This window comes from Protopterus annectens, chromosome 9.part0 (genome assembly GCF_019279795.1).
Source record: "Protopterus annectens isolate FY-2018-M chromosome 9.part0, PAN1.0, whole genome shotgun sequence".
In the NCBI taxonomy this organism is placed as follows: domain Eukaryota; kingdom Metazoa; phylum Chordata; order Ceratodontiformes; family Protopteridae; genus Protopterus; species Protopterus annectens.
Window position 1 is genome coordinate 1,204,395,688 of NC_056743.1, and position 24,962 is coordinate 1,204,420,649.

A 24,962-nucleotide genomic window follows, 5' to 3' on the forward strand; every position below is an offset into this window, starting at 1 on the left:
AACCAAGAAAAAAAACTAAGCAACATGATTTAACTATAAAAGTAAAAAATCCTAAGATAACTGTCACTGTTCCTAAAATACATAAAACTTACTACCTGAGAACTAGAGTAAAAACAATACACAAACACATTCCACAAGGGGCTGCTCTACACCAAAATATAGAATGGACAGCAGTCAGCTCAGACAATATTGTAAAAACAGCCTCTGGTTCATAGGCTGGTACTAGGCTATCAGCCCTAGGGCCTATACAAGCCTAGCCATAACAATTCCCTGGCTATTTCTTCCCACATTATTTACTTTCCTGGACCCCTGTCTAGCAGTGTGACTGACGTGATCCCTGGGGTGAATTTCCTTTCTCCCATCCAATCGTCAAGGTTCCTCTTGAAGAGGTCCAAAGAGGCACTCTGCTTGACATGTATGGGCAATCTATTCCAGAGTCTGGGGAGTCTCTGGGTCAGGAACCTATCCCTCCAGCATGTTTTGTTTATTGTGATGACAAGGTTTAGATCCCTACATACCACTAGAGGGAAGAAACCATGTCATTTACAAAAAAAAAAAAATCAGCAAAACAGAAGCATGTACTTACGCTATGGAGAGGAAGGCTGCATTTCCACCATACAGGAAAGAGCGGTTGATCACCTGCAAGATAAAACTTGCATACTGGATTTCCAGAACTGGAATGGCAGCACACAGGCTAAACAGCACACATTGCGTCACTGTGATGGCCAAAGACAGGATAGTAGCATGCACATCTGCCAAGGTATCTTTTTCTGCTGGGGAAAAAAAACAATAGTCAAAGTACACAAAAACGTTACACTTTTACAATGATTTTTACAAACCCACATTTAAAAGAGGAAAGAGTGGTTGATCTTTGTGGCTCTTCCTGGTGGAAAGGAGAGGAGTGTCCAACAGGACCATGCTGAGCTCAAACTTTAGACTGCCAGGATGAAACCAAATGGTTTCAGGTACTTGTTGACATCCTATCTGCATATGTTCACTTTTGCAGCTTTTTCTTCCTACAAACAACATAATGCTCTTCTGCTGGGGCAGAGGGAGCCTTGCACTTCTCAGTCCTAGTTCCACCTCTCTCACCACACCTGCAGTGAAGCATATTGCCAACAGTCAGCATGCCAAGCTAGTTACGAAAACAAAATCGCCACTGATTCTAAAGACAACCACAAAGCATTCTATAGCTATGTCAAGAATCTCCATGGCAAGACTCAGATCTGCTCTGAGTTACAGCACAATGGCACTAAATATACAGAACCAACTGATATTGCCAAAATCCTGGCAGATAGGTTCAGTGCTAACTTTACATCCCTCTCACTCCCTAAACGACCCATCTCTATACACAAAGAATGTAAAGTTCCTGTAATCACGGCTGCACAGGTAAAAACCACACTCTCCAAAGCCAAGAACACAGCATCCATGGGACCTGACAACATCCCAGGCTGCATTCTACACAAGCTACAGAACAAACTGGCACCCCACCTAAGTACCATGTTCAATCATAGCCTAACCTCAGGCTTTGTGCCCACTGAATGGCACACAGCGACGGTCATCCCAGTCCACAAAGGGGGAGCCACCACAGACCCCAGGAACTACTGCCCCATTAGCCTGGCAAGCCTGGTCTGCAAGGCCATGGAATGTATCATCATGGACCTTATAACCAAAGACATTGGTAATCTCCAAACTCTGGACTCCACCCAGTTTGGGTTTGTAAAAGGCAGATCACATCTCCTAAACCTGATAGACTTCTTTGAAGCAGTCACCAAAGCCGTAGACGAGGGTAAGGTGATTCACACAGCCTATCTAGATCTCGCCAAGGCTTTCGACACCATCCCCCACTCTGGAATTACAGATAAACTCACTAAACTAGGCATAGATCCCTATGTCACAAGATGGGTTGCCAACTGGCTCACTGACAGAACCCACACTGTGAAAGTAGCAGACTCCATATCTGACTTTAGACCAGTGACAAGTGGAGTACCACAGGGTTCAGTCCTGGGTCCTCTCCTGTTTGGTATCTACTTCTCTGAAGTACAGGCCAACACAGAAGGTTTTTGGCTAATGAAGTTCGCAGATGACTGCAAACTAGGAGCCATAATCGAAACTCCTAACGATGTGAACATCCTATAAAAGGGCCTCACTGAGAACGATGCCTGGTGTCAAAGCCATGGCCTCAAGCTCAGTGCCAAAAAGTGCATTGTCATCCCCTTTGGTAAAAACTCTGTACCCATGAACTACTACATAGGTGGTAGTCTACTTAACACTGAAAGTATAAGATACCTTTGGAACACAGGTGGACAGTAGTCTCTCCTTTAATAATCACATTGCCACAGTAGTCAGGGAATCCTTCTACATGGCACACCTCATCACAAAAGATTTCTCATCCAGGAAAAAATAGGTCATTGTTCCCCTCTACTCATCACTCATTAGACCCATTATAGAGTACAACACCGCTTTTGGTATGTACCTCACAAGACATCTACAACAACTGAAAAGGCCGCAGAAATACCTCACAAAGAGGATTACCAGCCTCAAACAGATGCCCTACGCAGACCATCTCAAAAAACTCCGGCTTTACTCCATTGCATATTGCCTACTCAGAGGCAATTTCTACCTAACATACAAAGCTATGTCAAACCCATAGCTGTTGGACATGCTCTACTTAAAGAAATCCCAATCCCTCTGAGCTAAATGCTCTAGGGACCTAAACCTTGTCACCACAATAAACAGAACATGCTGGAGGGATAGATTCCTGTCCCAGAGACTTCCCATACTCTGGAGCAAACTACCTATCTATATCAAGCAAAGCTCCTCATTAGCACTCTTCAAGAAAAATTTTGATGATTGGAGGGGAGATAGGAAATTCACCCCAGGGATCACTTCTGTGGCTCTGCTCAACAAGGGCACAGGTAAATAATTTTCTTGGGTGGCAAAAGCCAGGGTACCTTTTTGGCTAGGCTTATATAGGCCCTAAGGCCAATAGACTAGTACCTACCTATGAACCTATGAAAAAGCAACATACAAGGCCATGTCAAACCCTGAGCTGTTGGACATGCTCCACTGAAAGAAATCCCAATCCCTCAGAGCCATACGCTCCAGGGATCTAAACCTTGTCATCACAATGAACAAAACATGCTGGAGGGATAGGTTCCTGACCCAGAGACTCCCCATATTCTGGAATAGACTGGCCATACATGTCAAGCATAGTGCCTCCTTGACCCTCTTCAAAAGGAACCTTGACGATTGGATGGGAGATAGGAAATTCACCCCGGGGATCACGTCAGTCACCCTGCTAGATGGGTCCAGGGAAGTAAATATTATGGGAAGAAATATCCAAGGAATTGTTATGGTTAGGCTTGTATAGGCCCTCGGGCAATAGCCTAGTACCAACCTATGAACATATGTAGTGGCCCATAACTAGCTATTAGTCAAATAAAGACTCACAAAATCTAGAGGTAAAAATTTTAAATCATCCTATGTAGTAGAAGAAAACTCTCTTCCTTTATTTTTTTTTTAACTATTTTATCTTTGCTTCCAGTTGTTTTAACTGGTAGTCAAGGACCTGCTCAAACTTGGAATCAAAAAGAATTGGTGCCAGGTCTATAATGGCTCGAACCCTGTTTCTTCAGCCTTGGAATGACATCAAAGTTCACAATTCAGTTATCAGAGACTTCTTTAAACTTCACTTCCCCTTAAACAAAAGACACAACATTCACACTCCTACCCATGTTCAGAAGACATCTACCAATGCTGAAAATGTAGCCGAGTGACTATCTTCTGGTTTCTAGTAGTAGTAGCTCAACACTGGACTGAACTTTTCTGACCGACCCACTCAGAGAAAGTAAAGCTTTCTCTACAATACTTCCTGTCATACCTTAACCTGTGGTGACCTGTACTCCAACACTGAATTCAGGTACTGTAATGCAGCTAGTTACCATCCTCCCATAGCATCAGGGCATGCTTCTGATGAATTTGTAAGTTTTGTTGCTGTCATGGTATTTTAAATATAGTACACAAATACCAGTCTGTGGGAGCAAGACCCTGGTTTAATAGTTCTTTTCTAGCCTCTGTGGCAAACATTTTAATCTCACTGTCTGCACAGGTCTGTGCCAGGACCTTAACATGTAATAATAGATGGGGCCTGAAAGCCTATAACTTGCCTATTACTTTGTTTTGCAGAAAAGATTTTGCAGATGACACATCTGAAGCTACAAGTTATGTGGGGGTAGAGGTATGGGTAATCATGAAATCATCACTTTCCCTCATGGGGAAACTCGTTCTTAACTACCAAGGAAACGTGCTTTAACATACAAGGCTATTTCAGAAAAAAATGCTAACCACAACCAGGACAAAGATAATAACTGGAAGATGTGACAAAAAGTTACTGAGTGGGGTTTGTAAGGTATAGCTCTCAACCTCTTTGCTTAAGAATCCGGAACAAAGTAAAAAACAATGGGATCAAAGGCTTAAAAATCAGGAACAATTTTAAATATTCTAATTCACTTAAAAAGGTTAACAGAACACAACAAATTTTTCATCAACATGCATTTTTTAAACCATAAGAAGTATAAAAATCTAATGACTGACACTATTGACTTAACTGTAGTCTTCAGTGATGTACCAGAAAATCAAAAATCAGGAAAGTTCTGCAAAATCAGAGAGCAGGTGAGCATAAATCAAAATGAGAATGTAGCAGAATTGCTAAGTTTCATTTCCTCTGACCACTACTGTCTATATCGCATTATGTAATAACATAAAGAAAAATATTTGACATTATACCATGCGGGTTCCCCTTCAGAAGACTGAAAGATCACAATCCTGAAATTCATAAGACTGAAGACCAAAATCTTGAAACTTCAAAATCCTAAAAACACAGAATACAAATAATGATAATATGCCAGTACAAGGACACACAGAAACACATACAAAACAAGGCATAGCAGTTGTCAAAGTATGAGCAGAGGGGCAAGCCCCCCTGCACCCCCCCCACCCCCCTGCTACTTAAATCTAGCAACTCCGAGATTGCACTTACTGTAGTGAAGTGCAATCTCGGAGTTGATATATTTAAGTAGCAGGGAGTGTGGGGGCGCAGCACCCCACATGGAGAGTTCGGGGGGGCTTGCCCCCCGGTTATACTTCGTGGAAAGTAATATAGTTTATGTTGTTTAAAGTCAGTATATGTATGCTGTGTGTTTTCAGTATGTTGAGTTTCAGGATTTTTAGTTTTCAGGATTATGAAGTTTCAGGATTTTGGTCTTCAGTCTTATGAATTTCAGGACTGTGATATTTCAGTCTTCTGAAGGGGAACCACCATGAGATATGTTTTTTTCCCCATTATTCTTTTTTCTGTCCACCCCATGCCTGTCAACCATCCATCACCAACTACTGCCCATTCGTCTTCCATCACTGTGGTAAGAGGTGTGGTGTAGCCATCACCCAAGGCAGCTATGAGGGTTTTTTGCTCAGGTGAGGGCCTTATATAGCTTCTTCTATATGCTTACACCTGCATACAGCCCATAAAGGCTGCCCTGCAGACTTGACTTTGCAGGCACAAGAGCATGTACATAGCTTATATGCTGCTTGTCATGCACCTCTCTTTCTCCATCTCTTCAGTACGTGCTGGCAAACAGCAGGCTGTGGAGCACTTCCTCCCTCTCAGAAGGAGTGAACTGGCACGGGTTGTTATCCTTCTATACCACTAGTTGATATCCAACGAGTGTGTTATTAAGCTCACATCGACTGTTCTGGCTAGATAGCACTGAGTTCCATGAGGAGTAAATATTGCATTAACTCCTGATGAAATGTTCAAATTCCGTCAGCTTACAGAAAATACACTGAACGCCTGTCACTGGTGTAAAAGTACAGTGCACCCTCAATAACCTTTGTTAACTGATGTCCAGCACTAAAAGAGTCTGAGCACCAGCTCAATACCTGTAGGAGTGGAGAGACTCTGCATCACCACAAGGGTGCCACCTAACAGGAGCTCTAGGTATTACACAATGGAGTTTAAGCCAGCAGAACACATACTGTCATGGTGTTTAGCACCAATAAAGTAGAGGGAAATTCAGTGTGTGGAGGCATGCCTCCCCTTGGGAAGTGGGGTCGGTGAAGCTGCTGAGGGAGGAGGGAATGATCCCAATGGAGACAGCAGAGGAAAGCAACTTGTGCACCTATCAAAATTGCCATTACTTTTAACTGAACAGGGTATGTGAGCTATGGAGTTTAGTATTTAATCCATATCATGTAGTGCCTTGGGTTACAAATTTAACAAGACCTTTGTCACTGCATTTATAATCTGCAATTACTGACTAGGTCAGGAATACATCATTTTATCAACAGGGAAAAGTGAATGATACCTCAGTGGACTAATGCTACCTTGCTTATTAACAGCTGGTTTATTGGTGGCTACTACAGTGAACTAGAAAACAAAATGGACTTTACCAGATAAGGCTATCATTTACAATTTTAGCTTAGCTTTCTTGAACCTGGGTTGATCCACTGGCAGCAATTGCTGCAAGACAGGTGGAACGGAGTGACTTCTTATACTGTGGTACATAGTGGTGGCACTGAAGAACCTTGCAAGATTACTATGTTATTGATAAGAATGCTTACTGGCCATGTGTCTTCAGACCTGTTAAATTCTTTAACATTTAGATGAAACTCTCCTACTTTTAGTAATGTCGTTGAAGTCTGAATCATAAGAATATGGTGGCAGTCTCACAACGTTTTATGTTTTCAGCATTTTTAGACATTTTCAGATTATGTATTTAAGCATGTTCAGTATTCAAGCACCCTGAATGAAAAAGAAAGAAAGAAAAAAATAATAAATAACATTTAATTTAAAAACATGGTATAATAGCACTAATACCTGCCATGTGGTTGTTATGGATTGGATTTAGTCTCTCCTAGCCTACATATTTGATCCCTTTGGCTTTCTCTTTCACATCAGATCTGGTCAGCCAGGAGTACATCCCATCATAACCCCCATCCTCAGCAGGTACCATTGCTTAAATGCACACACGACACCGGTCTGAAGAAGCACATGCTGCCCCTACGAGGTATGTTGTTGATTTAAGTGCTGCTCATCTTCTCCTTAGAATGTGTGAAACGATTTGAAATGTACAGAATATCGTCAAACAAACAGAACAAAAAAATTCTGATCAGGGCCACTGTGCCTGAATGACATTCCTTCATAAGCTGTAATAAGACTGAAGACAGTTTGATTATATCTGCTTGGATGAAGGGTACCCTATAAACTTCAGCACAGGAAATTTTAGAAATTATACTGACTCCTGGTGGCTATCAAATGTGGCAGGACAGATTCTAAAGGCAGAGTCAGGAAGGCTGTGTCCTTTACATTGTAAAATAAGAAGTGAAGGTTTACTCATCTTGAAAAAACATGGACACTAGTACCAGTGGCATAGAGTGATAAAGCCCTGATTACAGTTCAGGTGACAAGAATTCATTTAATGGCCAGCCATTTGTCAACACTGGAAGTGAAGAATGGGGATGGCCATCCCTGATGGATGGATGAGGCAGGGCAGGACACACACACACACACACACACACACACACACACACACACACACACACACACACACACACACACAGTCACTGGGAATACTGCGGCAGACTTACAGCTCACCAAGTCACTGCCTGGTGGTGGCCCTTATTTTCAACTGCATGTAAGGGTGCACTCTTGGGGAATGCAAGATGTCACCTCAGTGACAAGAATAGTCCATCTCCCCACTCAGGGACACAGCTGCACTTACATATGTCTTCTCTAACCAGGATGCTAGAAAGAGCACAAACACTCTCATGTCTGTCTGTTTAAAGACAGCCTCTAAAGGTGGCTCTGATTCTAGTAGCTCTAAGGAAGCCCCAACAAAACAGAACAAATTGTCTTGTGTCCAGCGTTTTGATGGTCATCAGGTAAAAGGAGAAAAGCACCCAGAAAAAAAAAACATATGGACTACATGACGGGTGGCTTAGTAAAAAAAAAAAAAACAGCCTTGCTGAGCAGTGAATTAAGTAAACTGCTTTCATTTGTGGAATAACTGAACTAGGTTTATCTTTTTTAAAAATGCCTTTATAAAATTATACTTACATTAACAGAAAATAAAGCAAATCATAATAAGTTTCCATTGTTACTGTCATGCATTATACATGTTTTCTTTTTAATAACTTGTTCACTCCAACATTACATAAGCTGCTCAGTTCCTATCTTCTCTTAAACCTCACTTCTCCTGAAATGTATTTTGCATTTATTGTTCCCAGAATTTCCATTTATTGCTATGAAGTTTCTTCTATTTTTCTCTCTAAAGATCCCACTTCCAGTTCTTTTATATCCTTTACAAACTCCAGAACTACCTTCATACTGGGAATACATGGGAATTTCAATTTTTAGTCATTGCTTTTTTGGCAGCCAGCAACGTCAAACTTGATAAGGCCTTATAATGTCTAGGCAATTCAAATCCTATATTCCAGCTAAAAATAATAATTCCTTAGTTAAACCATATTTTCCCCAAACTTTTTTGCCAAAATACTCTGTGGAGAATTTGTAAAATCTGCCAACTCATTGCACTGCCAGACATGTTTCTAATTACTTTTCTCTTCCTCTTCATACCTCTAGTAATTGCTGTTGACCTGAAGAAAAATCCTATGCAGTCTCCTTGGAAAACAAAAATCCCTACAAAAACACATCCATTCAAAAGCACTAAACCTTGTGGACGTTGGTGCATTGTAAGGCTTCCCAGTATTCCCTTTGTAAACTGCCTTGCCATTTTCTTTGCCCAGTCTTTAACATCATTTGATTGATTCTTATAGTTATCCTGCAATATTTTATACACAACCAACTAATTATCCTCCTACCAACAGCTTCTACTCTAGACTCGGCTAAAAGCTCTTGCCAGGACTGAACTTTCACTTCTGTTTGCCTATACTTATCAGTCTCTGAGAGGGAAGACAGCGTTTAGCCTGCATTTAAATGAATGCTTAGCCTCATCCCACGCATTACTTTTCTCTCCTGAGGTTATTGGCTCCCAATACCTTGGTTCCTTTGCTAATTTCATGCAGTGAACTCCAGTCACCTCTTGTCAGTTTTCTACACTCTAACTTGCAGACATAACTATTAGTAAAATCTCCGCTCTCCATTCTTGCTCTGGATTAGTTTGCAGAATGCTTTCAGCTACTTTAGGATATAATAATGCATGGTTGTTGTTATCCTCCTTAAGGACTCAGTGGATCCATAAACTTCAATGTCATTTGAACATGAAATAGTTTATGAAACTCTACTTCTACAACATTTTCATGCAACAGAGTTACTCAATATTTTTCTTTCATAGAAGCTACTGGATTTCAACTAGTATGATTGTCTATTGCAGGAAAAAAAATGTTTGGAGTCAGTGAAATTAAACAGGTTCATGATTCCACATGCAGTAGTCATGTGACTGTATAAAGGCCTGGTTATTAAAGACAGCTTTTCTTTTTCAGGCAATTATAGGACTATGGTCCCTTGTTACATGTCTCATGGATTTCAGGAAAGGTTTCTTTAACATCCAGCCAGCAAATTTGTACTGCTTCCATTACAACAAAAAGACTAATTTTGGGGATACTGAACAAGCCTTTACAACTAAATTAAACTCTCCCATTAGGTAAACTGTGGTTTATCTTTTATGAAGCTTTCATGTTTGAAAATAGGCACATTCACAATAAAGATATTGTGCAGGAAAGGGTGGGGAAAGGTGGCAGGTGGTTATGCAAACTGTCTTCTGTGTAGAAATGTGTATTTTATGTTTCATTTGGGTGAAAAAGAATAAAGAAAGAGAATAGAAAATGCTAGTTCAGGCTTCACAGTACACAATTTGGTGGCACCTGATTTGATTATCAGCCAGAATGTCAAACTTTATATGGAAGGCTGTTTTGATTTGGGTTCAAGTGTGAAGGTGCTGAATAATGTGTTATGTTTGATCTAATTTCATTAAATAGAAATTGGTTAAATAACCCTGTGAAGTGTTCAAGGGTGTTAACATATGAAAAGAAATATAAACCAAGCTTATGTTATTACAAAAAAGATACAGCTGAGTCAGAACATTTTAAACTACTGCCTTTTTTTTTTTTTTGGTAGGTTCTGTATAGACAATGAATCTAATTAAGATACAAGCACTTTTTTCTTAGAAGAACAAGAAGCAGGCAAGAGGGCAGATTCCACATATGCAAAGGCTGTTGAAGCACAGAAGTTAACAGTATGTTATGTCTAATCCCTTCAGGTATGTTTAGTCCAAAGTTATAAAATTCTACACGAATGAGTAGTGTTTCAAGAAAAGATTGTACTATGTGATTGTTTTTTTTTTTTTGCACAAAATGAAGCAAACAGAGGTTCCCTTAACTTTAGTTCTCCATCCTTGGCCAAATGTATCAATAGGCATGCCATCTATTATAGGAATTGTTGATACCCATAAAGTTCTACATATACTGACTCAGATTCCAATCATGCTCTCATACAGAAAAATATTTATTACTATGAACCATGTTACCTATTCGGTAGCATGTACACTGACCATCTGTTACTATAAAATTCCTTTTAGACAGGGAATTGTTTCAATGCTACTGGAGACTTAACCTATATTTTTATAAAGACAGCCGTATAAGACAAAATGAAATACATTTTATAATAAATAATATGAGGTGACATAGCAGAATTTGATACACTAGCCCAAACAGTGGGATCTTTTCAAATGAGAACTGACACATTCTTAAAGGACAGGGGTGGCGCAGTGATGCAGCAGTTAGCATTGTCGCTTCACAGCGAGAGGTTCTCCGGTTCAATTCTCAGCTGGGTTGACTTCTGTGTGGAGTGTGCATGTCCTCCCTGCCTTTGAGTGGGTTTCCTCTGGTTGATCCGGATTCCTCCCACATTCCAAAAACATGCGTCTGGAATCTGGAGTGTTTCTTCCCGGGCCTCCTTTGTAAATGGGCTCTGTCCCAGTCAAACTTTCCTGGTAAACAAATGTTAAATAAAATAAAATAACACAAAAAACATGCATTTTATGGGAGAGGATGCAGCAATATCAAAGTAGCCTAGTGGACTTGCAAATCAAGAATGGAAAAGGTGAGCTGGGACTCCATCAGCAGATTCTAAAAGTAAGAGTAAAATAACCACACTTTTGGATACAGGATATATCAAGCTAAGAGAGCTCTTGAAGTTAGGTAACTTTGAAAATGTTTACACTTATTAAAAATATTTCGCATAAAGAGTCAGAATGACTGATAAGGTGATGCATATTTAACTGGAAAATTGGTAGACTCCTCTAAAGATATACTTGATGTATTTACTAGGGGCTGTAGGATTTTTATGTAAAATGGCTATTTAGATGATATGGTTAGGCAAGAATTTAGAGATTAGTTGAAGAACATAAAGTTAAGAACCCTTAGCTAAGAAGAGAAGCAGCCACTACTAACAGAAATTACTATACTGGAAATGGAACAGATTTTGAAAGAGCAAAAAGAAGCTAACATAAATAAGGTAAAGACAAATTTATAGTTAACTTTCCATGTCCGGCTAAATATGTCATAACTACTGGTAATATACCACTTAGTTGGAAGCAGGTTATAATAACAGTGATACTTAAGCTGGGGAAAACTCTTAACTCACACATTTATCTCCATTCGAAGCCACAACTGTAAATTGTTCACCACATGTTTGGCAAAAACATTAGCTAGATTTCCTCCCACACTGATGCATCTGAAACTGCCCTTGCGAGCCGTTTAAGCTAGCCCCATTAATCCTTTGTGAGACTCAACCCTGCACCCTGTGTGTGTAAGGCAAAACACCTTGGCCCAGCCACCCCCCCCCCCCCCTCAGATGGACTTTGTCCTTGGATATACAGTATTTCATAATCTAATGAAAACATATTTTTTAAATTCAAGGTGTTTCTAGATAAGGTAAACACTGCTAAAAGCTAGCCTAGACACAAATAAGGCATTCAACCAAGATGACTGAAGCTATCCTTCTAGAATTCTAAGACATACTAATTTTTCAAATATGTCTACTGATCTTCCAAGACAATGTACAAAGGTGCAAATGCCAAAAAAGAAGGGCTAGGCTATATCCAGCATGCAAGGTACAATTAGTATGCCTGATGATGAAGTCATCAATTACTAGGACATTTCTACTCAGATCTGTAAACTCAGTAGTAGCAGAAGGTCTGCTACCTGATGACTTGCTGAGTGATGTGAATATGATGGAGTTTTGTTAGTGGATTTCTGCTGAGGTTTTTAGCTCATATTCTTGGAGGTTACTACATGTTTTTTATAACTTTGGTGTGTTTTGGTTTAGTATGATCTTACAAAGATGTCAGAGAGTTTATATGTTGCTTATTGATCATCTGTGTAGGTTAGAGGGCGACCTCCAGGTTATACAGATAATTACACCTCTCACAAACAAAATCATGTTGGCCCAGTAGTTGATCATTGCTGGTGAGCACTATACACTTCTTACTGTCTCTGAATGCCAAGGGCAAAGCGCCTGGCAGATGAAAGGGATAACAGTAGACTAAGCTTCCAGGTTTGCCAGATGGGGATGGTATACTGAACTAATTTAATTACCTGACAGAGAAGATATGTTTGGTAGATTCACTGGGCTAAACAGGAGATGTAACAGCTGAGGCAGGGTCTTGTTATCACTGATGCAACAACTACTTAAACCTACAGTCAAGAAATTACGTAATACAGTCTAATCTCAGTGTAGTACACAGCTACACTTTGGTAAAGCACACAGTTATACTAGTAAGAGGGTAATAAAAATTCAGTGCAGTCAGGGGTACCGGAAGCTGTTAAAGACTGGGGTGGGGTGGGGGGTGACAGAAGCACTTAGTGAACTAAAAAGGGTAATTTTTTATAGCTATTTGCTACCACAACATATGTTCACTTGGAGGAAATTTTAAGCTTAGCCAATTATCTTTTGGTGCTTGAATTAACATTTTCTGATTGGTTTTACCTATCCCCATGGCTGATAATTCTATATTAGCCCTAGTGAGAACAACTGTGATCATACCATAGATAATTTGAGGGGGCTATGTAATGGATGCAACATGTAGGAACTGTCTCTATCCATTAGTGGCATGAGGGGAAATCCTGGAGTACATTTTCTATTATCCATCCTTAGATCCAAGTTGCATTTGAATATGGATGGATGAGCTTTGCTTTATTTTTATGGATAGTCTGTTCCGGAATAGTGGTAGCCTCTATGATATATATCCATCTCTCCACAACATTCAGTTTAGATGCCTGGACTGAGTATTTCTGATGCCATTTGACTTGCTGATGTTCAGTAGGTCCATCTGTATTATGTTGGAGGATGCTTTGTATGCCAGACATGTCACCTCTAAGCATTCTGTAGGATACTGAGTACAGTAACAAATCTTTGAGGTGGTCCATGCAAGACCTATTATTTAGGACTTGTATCCTTTTAGTAAGGTATCTCTGAAGGTATTCCAATTGTTGCATGGTGCTGAACAGATACATGCCAAAGTGGGCATTATACAAAATGACTGACATAATGAGAGCATTGTAAAGGGGGACAACAACATCTCTAGATCTAGTCACAATCAATTTGTTTATAAGCTGTGCAATATAGGAAGGCTTTCTTATGACTGGGCACATGTTTGTCAAAAGTTAGGTCACTCACTGTACACACAAGTTCTCAAATGCCAAACAATTGGATCAATTCTCAGAGGGCATTGTCATGATTTTGACACCAGTTATTATTTGGGACAAACCTTCCTGCATGATGGTTAAGTCATTTGGGGATTCAGTAACTTCTCCTAGCTTGCAGTCATCTCAAACTTAGCTGGCCAAATCTCTTTGGTATTTCCTTTTATTTTTGAGATGTATATGCCAAACAGAAAAAGTCTCAGCACCGAACCCTGGGGGACTCCATTGGTGACTTGTCTCTTCCCCTGCATCCTGTGAGCCAAGTTGGCAATGCAGCTGGTGATGTAAGTGTTTGCTCCTACATTATACATCTTTTGTACTACACTTGAGTAGGGGATTGTGTCAAAATGCTTGGCCAGGTCAATGTAATGTGGTGTGAACTGTTTTACCTTCATCTATTGCTTTGGTAACAAGAATAAAGCTTAAAATTTGCCCATGATTTTGAGCCTTTCACACTTTCCTCTGGGCTGTTTTCAAACACATTTTTAGGGCCATGCATACATGCATGCATTCCTTGATTCACCTTCCTGATTGTATTAAATTATATTCCTTGTATAATACAGCACACTTGTTAGACTTAAGTTAGCGCATATTAAATTTATTGTTTAAACATTTTTCCAGCAGGCAATGAAACAAAACTGCATTAACCAATAATGGCAAAATTGCCCTATTCAGAACATTTCCATCTTAAAGGTCTACTTCCACACACAACTGCATTTTAAATTTATTGTTTGAACATTTTTCCAGTAGACAATGAAGCAAAATGCATGCACCAATAATGACAAAACTGCCCTATTCAGAACATTTCCATGATAACAGTCTACTTCTACACACAATATATAAATACAGAATCACAGTAGAGTGTAAGCCATAGGCATGTTGCACAGCTTCTTGAACTTATTTTCAATTGGAGGGGGCAAAAGGCCAAAAACCAGGGACACATTTTAAACATTGCATGTATAATTTTGGAAAGTTGCTTGCATAAAATGTTATGTTACCACCATGCATTTCACTGCTAAGTCTTGAACCCAGAACCATGTGTACTACAGTCAGAGCAAGATACCACTAAGCTAAACCAGCAGTTTCTTGAAAGACAGGAAGACAAACTTAAATGGCTATCATATCATTTAGTGAATTCAGTTCTCACTTCTCACCATAGCTCTCAAACTCTTAGCACAAAAATACAGAACAAAGCCAATAATGGGGGAATACAGCCCCAAAATAGGGACACATTTCAAATACTGATTTTATAACCTTAGAAAATTGCTGGAATAAAAGGTTTTGTTTTACCACTCCTGCAAACCAGAGGAACAGAACAAAAATGTGAGGCATAAATTCACAAGTGATGGTGGCTAGTGACTTTAGGCTCTTTTTACCTGTACCCAAGGTACAGGGTTTGAGCCTGAGTACCGCTAGCCACCATATCCTGCTGGGGCATTTAAAGACACACACACACACACACACACACACACACACACACACACACACACACACACACAAGTATGGCTGGAGGTTTTCTTGGATGCCATATACCACACACTGCAAAGTTTGATTGCCACCAGCAAAATGGAGAGACTGGCTCAGATGCCACAAAAAATGCACTCTTGAACGAGTCAATAGGCTGTGATGCCACAAGACACATGCTTCAAAGAGTCTACAGGCTTGGCTGCCACACAATAATTGTTTTGAGGGTTTATCACACTCAGCAGCCACGTGCTATGATACTGCCAAATATAGCTAGTCAGCATCTAGCCTAAATACAAAGTGAAATGTAGATATTCACAGCTGTTGATAATGGCTATAAAGTGGTCAGGGAGTAACAACAACAAATTGAGCAAATGATTTGTAAGCAATAAAAAAAAATATTAACCACCAACAACAGCAGCAGCAGTGCACAAATCAGTGCAACTGAGCTGGGAACAAGGAGTTCTACAAACAATATCAGAAGCACTGCTGCAAGTCACCTGAACTTACAGCCAAGTTGCACTACCAGCAGCAACTTGTAGATTCCATGCAAACTAGGCAAGGTACCAAAACGAATGCAGGAAATGTTAGACAACAACTGCAAACACTCAGAACAGGCCAAGAGTATCCGTATAGTACAATGTGCATCCTAACAATGTGCATAGTGAAGCAAGGTCAAATACTGGTAGAACTGGTCAATTCAATAGCAGTGTAGAGCAAGGAAATGCAGCAAGCAGCAGGTCCTGCTACACAGCACAATGTAAATGCTACACTGAAAGTTACAGTCAGAAATACAACTGTAAATTAAGTCTGGAGCAAACAGGATGCCTAGAATACCAACAATTTTCTAATCTCACCAGAAGAAAAAAATAAACCAACAAAGTGTTCCAAGTGAACAAAAGTTTGGCACAATAACCAGTGTTAAGAAATGCAGTAGGTGGACTTTGTTTATCTAATTTACTCTCACCACAGCTAAACAGCTGCTCCCATAGCCTCTCCTCATGCACTGGGTCTAGTAAGCCTCCTGTACACAGTCAGACTTTTGCCTGACCTTTGTTTGGGGCTCATGAGGAGACTGTGGCACTTGATGCAGCACCATAAAGTTGAGAGAGAGTGTTTTATTTGCTTGATTCCCATCTCTTTATGCATGTCAGTGACCACCTGTGGTGAGAAGTGCAATGTTCATCAGTGCTGCTAGCCCTGTGCGTCTATAAGGGGCGTGATGTCAGCAAGATACCCTGCTTGTCCTCAGGCAGTAATAAGCACCGCTGTCACCCCAGTTTTGTGCTCATGGAAGCACCCTTTTCTTCACTGGCTTTGGTTGTGTCAGGTGGCTGGTGTCTACTGCAGCCTGATGTAGCTGAAGCCCAATTGAAAGGTAAACACAAGGTGATGTGGATGCAGTGTGTTGTGGACAGAGGTCATGGAGTTTAATAACTGAAGCATGCAAATTTGGGAAATAAATAAGGAAGTCCTGACAAAATTCAGTGGAAAGTAGGACACTCAGTAAGAATTCTGATTAAAATGACATGTATTGCCAGCTCTGTGATGTTGATGCAGAAAGACCATGACTATGAAGTGCATAATGTTTTTTTATTGTTCTTGTTTTCTTTAACATAATGGTCTTTATTGTGCTTTACTACTGTAGTTTATGTTTTGTTTGTCTTTTCGGCTTTTCGGTTAGGGGTCGCCACAGCGGAACTCCGGTCCGCTAATGACTGGCAGTAGATTTTTTATGGTGCAGAGTTGCCAGCCCGACTCCCAACCTTCAGCAAAGCCAAGCCCATTCATGCATGTCTTTCAAAGGCCACTCGACTGCAGGGAGTACATGCAGACTCCACACAGAAGGCACTCCAGCTGTGACTCAAACAGGAGAACCTCTTGATGTGAGGTAACAATGCTACCACTGTACCACCGCGGCTTCTTGCTTACTACTGTAGTTTATGTGCCAGTCAGTTTATCATACTATTTTGGAAAAACTTTTTTTTATGCCTCATAAGGACATTTTCACTACCCAAAATTTAACATTTTAGATATTTCCTTTTCAAATTAAATGTAATACTTGCTGTTATGTATAATGGCAGCAATAATTAAACTCATTGTCAAAAGGTAAGCTAATGCCAAAGTGATTACTTTTGTAAGTTGTGAAAACAACTGTTTTACTGATCACAAAGCACCACAAAGAAGCCTGTTCTATGAATTTAGGGAAAACACTGGGCCAAGCTTCCTTAACGTGCATGGTGCACATACTTCAATCATTAAAGCATGTACGTTCCTGGCTGAACTCCCTAATATTCCTACTGTGGCTCTTGAATGAATGTGTCATCAAATACTACCAATTCCTATATCCTTAGTAATTGGGCAATAGCCCTCTAGATTACAGAAAAGGCCTCCATTTTCTTTCTGTACTAGTCAGCCTTCTGAGTACCTCAACCTTGTTTTCAGCTTTAGGTCAGCTGCAGTGTACAAAGATAGAGAGACTATGTGACTGCAGGCCAGTGGTGCCCTGTCATTTGTCAGTCTACTCTAGTACCATATTAATGAAGTGACCTTTGAAAATGCTAAATTCAATGAATCTTTCATTGTAAAGAGCTTTATTAGTAGCCTGAGAAGCCTAAGAATCAGGAAGTACCATTTAAGTCTGGCCTGTGCAGCTACAGAGCAGGCAATCCTTAGACCTGAAGTAACACACGTCTATAATTACTTATGATTACCTCAGAATACACACATCTATAAAAAAAAAAATCACTCTCTCCCTGACATACAGGAAAAGATGAGACTTTTCAGATGTCATTTAAATGTATTCCACCTGACAGCAAACTTCAGACCCTTTCCAGATGCTGCCTGTAAACACAGCATAACACAACGATCATTTTATTTTTATGAAGTATGTGGGGAGCTCGAATGGCCTTTAACACACACCAAACAGGACATTTTGTTTTGTTTATGTAGTGATTCTGTTGGTGAAAGGTGGGAGTGTTTAGGTTGGTGAGATGAAGCTAACACAGAGCTGTCTTCTAGAGTTGTTGTAATTTACTGTCAGGCTTGTTAGTAAGGAAATGCCATCAAGGTCTATGAACTTAAACTGGTCTGTCAAGAAAATTACATGAAGATGATCCTTATTTTCAGGCCACTTGGAAGCACAACTAAACATATGTAATTTGCTCAACATGCACTTCTAGGTAGTCTTGGTAAGCACTCAATTCTTCTGTTTTGTCCCTTAATGTGCCTTTACACTGTCTTACCACTAATGATGCAATTTGGCCATGGATACAGTCATGGTGGTGCAGCAACATACAGCTATAACACAGGCTGAAGTCATACCTTTCAATTTCCTTTTTCAAGATTTCTGTACAAAGCCAAAAATAATGGGGGCAGGCGGAACAAAGGCTCAAAATTATAAACAATTTTTCAAAGTTACTCTAAGTCATATCTGTCAACTTCTTTGCTCAAGAATTTTGGTCAAACCCGTCAACTGTAATGTTGGGACAAACCTGTCAACTGTAATGTGGGGACAAATGCCCCAAATCACAGATTTTTTAAATATTACTCTAATTCACTTAAAAATTAACAAATTTTGCATCAAGATGCATTTTTGGAAAAATAAGTATGAAATTTTAATGTCAGGCATAACTTGCTGATTAGAATCCTCAGTGATATAAAAAACTCAGCTTTATGAGGAATAAGGAAAATATACAAGACAAGATAATGGACATTCTGCAAAATTCTGAACAGCTGAGAAGTATGTTCTAATTCAGCTAACAGTTAATAGAACAATCGGTTTTAAAATCAACATGCATTTGCTGAATAATAAGTATACAATTCCAATGACTAGCATTACTGATGGACTGTAATCCTAAGCGATTTACCAGAAAATCAAAAATGTTTTGAGGGACGGTTATACATAGATATGCTACCGATAACATGTACCTCCATTTGAATGATAGGAGTCATTTCTGGGCACATTCCTGGTGCTGCGAAGATCACTTTTGTCTAACATCAAAGACTGAAGCAATACCAGTTTCATGAACTTTAATCATACTTTGACTTAACAATGAGGCCCACTCCCGACACGGTACTAAAAACAGAAAAGACTTGGAGAAATTAAACCTACAGAGAAAACCTATGAGGCAAAAATCAGAGACAGCTGAGAAGCATGCTTGCAACCTGATTGGCTAATGATCAAGGAACCCAGTACTGATGCAGCAGCGGTATGCTAAAGCGATCTGCAACACTGATAACATGGATAGTGACAGCCATATCATTTCATCTCATATCCTGTACTGTACATTTTGATACTATACAGACCAGTTCTAGCTGTAACAAAACATTATTTGGGTGTCAGAAAAATCAGCATTGGATGTTAGAAGACTGTACCTGAGAGATAATTATCTCCAAATAGCCCACCATTCAGGAGGAGCTGAACTGTAACCTGCCATTTCCAGTAGGTTTAGTCCAGACTTAGGAGTGGAATGCATTCTAAGACTAACCAGAAGAAATCTGCTACTTTAAATTATGCTACTAAACATGCAGGGACAATATAAAACGGTGACTGTGGTGAGTCTTGAGACAATGGCACCTCTGTACGTGATAGCCTTCAATCTTTAACAAATTAATCAATACGTTCAAAATGTATGATAGCACATGGATCTGAAGAAAGTCTCACCTTGTGATTCCTTGTCTTTTTTCTTTTTGTGCTTGTGTCTGTCCAAGATAATACCATTCCAAGGAGCACATAGGACACCACACAGCTGGGTGAAGGCAAAGGCATTTGTGAAGGTGCTAACTGTGACAAAAGGAAATAAATATAAGCAACAGGTCAGGGCATGTGGACAGCTGAGAGGCAGAGAAGTAATATTTAAAGACAGTGCTGATAACAGTCATATGATGCGCCTGACAAGAACTTCACAATACTTTCCATACTTTGTCACATTTTAGTAGCACCTGCATAGGACTACTGTGACTATCTTGACAGCGAGAATAAGGTGAGTAAGCTATTCAAGGAGAGAACAAAATTAACTCAGAAGCTATTACTTATCACAGCTACAATTATGTTATCAGCATATACTAGCATTGCTAACAATCATATGATGTACCCGAGCTTCCTAACACTTTGTTGGCTGCCTTTACCCTTGAGTATATCGTAATCTGTAAGACAGTCTTTCCCTCCACCATCTTTCCATCACTGCATATCTGTACATGTGTACGTCTATATATATATATATATATATATATATATATATATAGATACACTAGACAATCTCGATGTACTGAAATGTCGAAATTCAGTATGTCGAGACCGAATAGTGGAAAGCGCAGTTAACTAAAACTACACCATGCCGAATCCGCCGCTATCGTGGTGTCACATTCAAGACGTGTGGTGCGGTTTGTGGATTTATCTGGGGTTTCAGGTAAGTGCTGTGTGTTTGAAGATAATGGTTAGGAATTTTAGTGTGTGTGAGTGTGTGCGGTGGTGTTTTTTGTGTGTTTGTCTGTTTAGTGTGACCTCAGAGTTGAATATATAAGAAGGGGGGTGTGGGGGACGCTTATAGGTAGGCTAAGTGTGTTTGTGTGTGTTTGTTTAGTTAGGTAGGTGCATGTGTGTGTGTGTGAATGGTCGTGATTGTAGTGTTCGTGATTGTGGGTTTTCGTGTATGTGGTTTTTCGACTATTCAGTCTCGAAATACTGAAATTCGACATTTCAGTATTTGAATCCATATATATATATATATATATATATATATATATATATATATATATATACATACACACACACACACACACACACACACACAGAAAATGGAGGCATTGAAACACTGAAATGGACTAACTCACTTTAATAAAATAAAAAATACACAGGAAAGTGCTTTTGTCACATAACTTCATTAAACAAACTCACAATCATCAAGTGCTGTATAAATACTTTCATAGGTTCATAGGAGGGTACTAGGCTATTGGCCCTAGGGCCTATATAAAGCCTAGCCAAAAATGTACCCTGGCTTTCGCCACCCAAGAAAATTATTTCATCAAAATTAAAACTAGTTAATCACAATTATGTAAACACCCACATATTACTCAGCTTTTAAAGTGGCAATGCTTCATTTCAGCTTCCTAGCTTTTAATACTGGCTTCATGGATATTACTTTGTTTAAGCCCTAGAACCCACTATCAGCCAAGATACCACTTCACTTTTTCAGCAAGTGACTTAAGTTCTATGTCCTTGTTTCTGGTGTCAAATTTGCAGAAAGGTTTTACTTGTTCCTAGTAGAAGAGTTGTCTCTGTTTTCATTTTATTTTCGTTAAGTATCAGAAGCTCCAGTATCTATTGAGTTACTTCATTTTGGCTTTATTTGTAGCTAGGCCAAGCCTGATATCTGAGAAACCGTTGGACCCTAGTTTGCCTTCATAACTTATGCTGCATCATATTCTGGATTCTGGCAACATGTTTCTTAGAACTATGGTTGCAACTATGCACGATACTTATGGGAACTGTGAAATGGACTCTTTTTCAAAATACTTATGGATCTCTTTTTTCACTGAGGTTATTTGTGGAGGTACTTTTGTAATTAATGTGGCCATATCATTTAAAGACTTTGAGAAGAAAGTATTTAAGTTTAAAAATATAATACCCAAACTGAAAATATACTTACCTTTTTTCATTCTGTAAATGAACTCCCATATACTCAAAGCTGCAAGAACTCATAGCGATTGTGGTACAGACCAGCACAAATATGTGTCAAGATATTATGGCAATTCAGGAGACAAATGTGTCTCTTTAGAAACAGATAATTATAGTAGTCTCTGTGCTAACCATTCAGGTGATTATCCCACAACAGAAACTGAAAAAGGACAATGACATCAAAGCATAACTTGTTGCTTTTCAGAGATATGCCCCACAGGGAACTTGGGCTCAGTCTGATTAAGCTAAAACATTATCTTTACAATGTATAAGGTAGCACTTGAGGCCTGTATGGACATGCAAAGTATTGACTACGTGGACTATCAATAAACAAAAAAAAAAAGACCTGCTAACTAGGACTGTTGCATCTTGTGAAACACATGCAATGAAATTTCTTAAATGGACAGTTAAAGCAAGTAAAACAGTAAGAGCATAAATGTCTGATCTAAATCATATTTTAAACTTTTGATCAGAACCAGACGTGAACAGTAAAAGTAAAACATAAAAGTAAAACATAAAAGTAAAATGATAGACATTGTAGGAGTTGATAAATTCAAAAGGTCATTCCCAAATAATTCACATAAACTGGCATTTCAAAGTGACCATGATAAATAGGTTGCTAAGTAGTTACTAGTGAATGAATCACCACTATCTAAACTGTCTAAACTGTGCAACCTAAAGCCTGTAAATAAGAATGTACAAATCTATGAATACACAAAAAAGTGAATAAATGCCAAACCCTGCTTAACATGTAATGGGAATATTGTACCTTACAAAAATGTGATTTCTAACCAACATGCCAATAATGAAAATTTACTAAAAGGATGTGATAAAGTAACTGTTAAAGAAATAGAATCAGCATATTGCCTATGTGCCAATACCAAGTCAGACAAAGCATGGTATTGGTGCATGGGAAGAAACTGAAAGAGATACCATATTCTAGAAGCATGGTCACACTTATTTAGGAACTGTATGTCTCCAAACATAAAACAAATGACAAAAAGAAAAGAAAAAAGTAAACATAATATGCGTTCATGGAGACAGGAAGGACAGGACGGAGTACCTTAGAACATGTAGAAATTCAAACTCTGAAGAGAGAAATACAACATCCTGTTGCATTGGCATCTAATGTAAGACATGATGTCATAACGTTATAAAACTTACCCATGTTCAAGCCACCTTATGGGAGTTGTGAAGGAGAAAGCACAGTTAGGTACTCTGTGACTAGAATATGCCCTTAGTATAAATGGGGGGAGGAGGGGTGCAGCAGCTTGACGCACTTAAAAATACACAGTCCTGATAAAGAGAGAGGAAGAGGTATGAAAACCTCAAAAGGAATTAGAGTACCGCTATGACTGGAAGGGCTAGAAGAATCTGTATGCTATTAGAAGCCTGTTACTGAGACCTACCTTAAAACACCAATTGTTAAGTTAGTAAAAGATGCCACTGCAGAAACTGAAGAGGAGGAACTTTTATTGCATAACAGGGAACCTTGTCAAGATTCCATCCATTAAATTATGAAGAAGAAATCCATATAAACCCACTAAGAGAAGTAAATAAACATGGACAGAATTCTAGGTTTCCCTCTTTAATGACAAGAGAGAGGACTAATCAGAAACAAGGCCATTATCAGCAGCTATTTAAAGACACAGAAGTTACTGAGGTACATTAAAGGAGTGACAAAACCAAATGCAGAAAAAAGACGCTGACATTATCTGCCTTTGCTGGGAGGAGGTTGGGGGAATAGGAGAAGAAGTACGTACAGTTGTGTACACTTAGCATAAATGTAGATGTTCAAGTGTCTTCACTGTTGCAGCCCTGACTGTTGGGATTTCCTGACATGAAAGCCCTCAGCCGGCTTAACTACCACAGAAAACTGTTTTTGCCTCCCAGGCTGGTGGACACACTTATCAATGTCAGTACGCTCGGGTTTAAAGGGAGTCAGCCTGCATCATCACTTCAGTATTTCCTTGTCCCATTTAGAAGGAGCCCTCAAGTGCACCCTAGGAGGACTAAGGCAGAGTAGACTCAAGGAGCCCCCAAGTGCACCTAACGTGGGCCAATAAAAAGTGGACCCAAACTAGGGTTTGGAGGTGTAGGGTTCTTTGCTGATTCTAGTAGCCTACACCTAGTAGACTTTGGGGGTAGGAGGAAGGGGAAAGAAGACTGCAACATGAATACACTTCAACATCAACATTTATGGTAAGTGTACACAACTGTACTATGTTCTTCGTGTTTCACTGCTGCAGTCCTGACTGTTGGGAAGATTCCCAAAGCTTTAGAGAGGGTGGAAGGAGATTAAGGAGAGGACAGGATTCCCTGCAGGACTGCAAATGCACAGCCTGCTCTAGACTTGGAAAAGGTTGTCAGGTGGTAGTGCCTAGCAAAGGTATGCACAGAAGACCAAGTGGCTGCCTCCAAGATGTTTTTAGCGGGAACCCCTTTGAGGAAAGCTGTAGAAGTAACTGACCTAGCAGAGTGTGACCTAATCAAATCAAGGGGCTTTTTGCCATGATGGCTGTAACAGAAAGAGATACAGTGGGAAATATGCTTGGAAATGGTTTGTTTAGAAGTGGTTTTACTTCCGAGCCCGGGACAAAGGCAATGAACAGCTGAGCTGGTCTGTTTTCCTCAAAGATTTAGTCCTGTCCAAGCAGAAGCGTGGCTTTCTAAGTACATCCAAAGAGTGCAGTAATCTTTCCCCTCTATTCTGAGGGGTGGAAAAGAAGGTAGGTAGATGAATGGCCTAAGTCAGAAATGCATTATAACCACCTTAAGCATGAAGGATGGATTAGTTCGGAGGGAAACCCTGTCTCCATTGCCATTAGAGCCTGTAGCTATGAGACCCTCCTGGCCAAAGTGATAGCCAGTAGTAGGGCTGTTTTCCATGTAAGAAATTTTAAGGTGGTAAAGGCTGTAGACTTGAAAGAAGGCAAAGTTAACTTTTCTAAGACAAAGTTGAGGTCCCAAGGAAGGGTGCGTTTCCTCCTGGGGCGCCTAATGTGAATAACTCCCCTAAGAAACTGTTTCAGCAAAGGGTGAGAATAAATTGGAGGATGGCCGAGATATGGATCTTGATGGAGGAATAAGAGGTCTT

General features: G+C 39.7%; 1 protein-coding gene across 1 annotated transcript in view; it reads right to left on the minus strand.

Annotated features, from left to right (window-relative positions):
* The window catches only part of SLC43A3 (solute carrier family 43 member 3), a 918,925-nt gene that overhangs the window by 119,526 nt on the left and 774,437 nt on the right, over window positions 1-24,962 (minus strand). Inside the window, exons 11-12 of the mRNA XM_044084126.1 lie at window positions 19,853-19,972; window positions 587-770 (exon numbers count right to left, since the gene is read on the minus strand). Coding sequence (XP_043940061.1) covers window positions 587-770; window positions 19,853-19,972 — 304 coding nt within the window. The remainder of the gene's footprint in view (window positions 1-586; window positions 771-19,852; window positions 19,973-24,962) is intronic.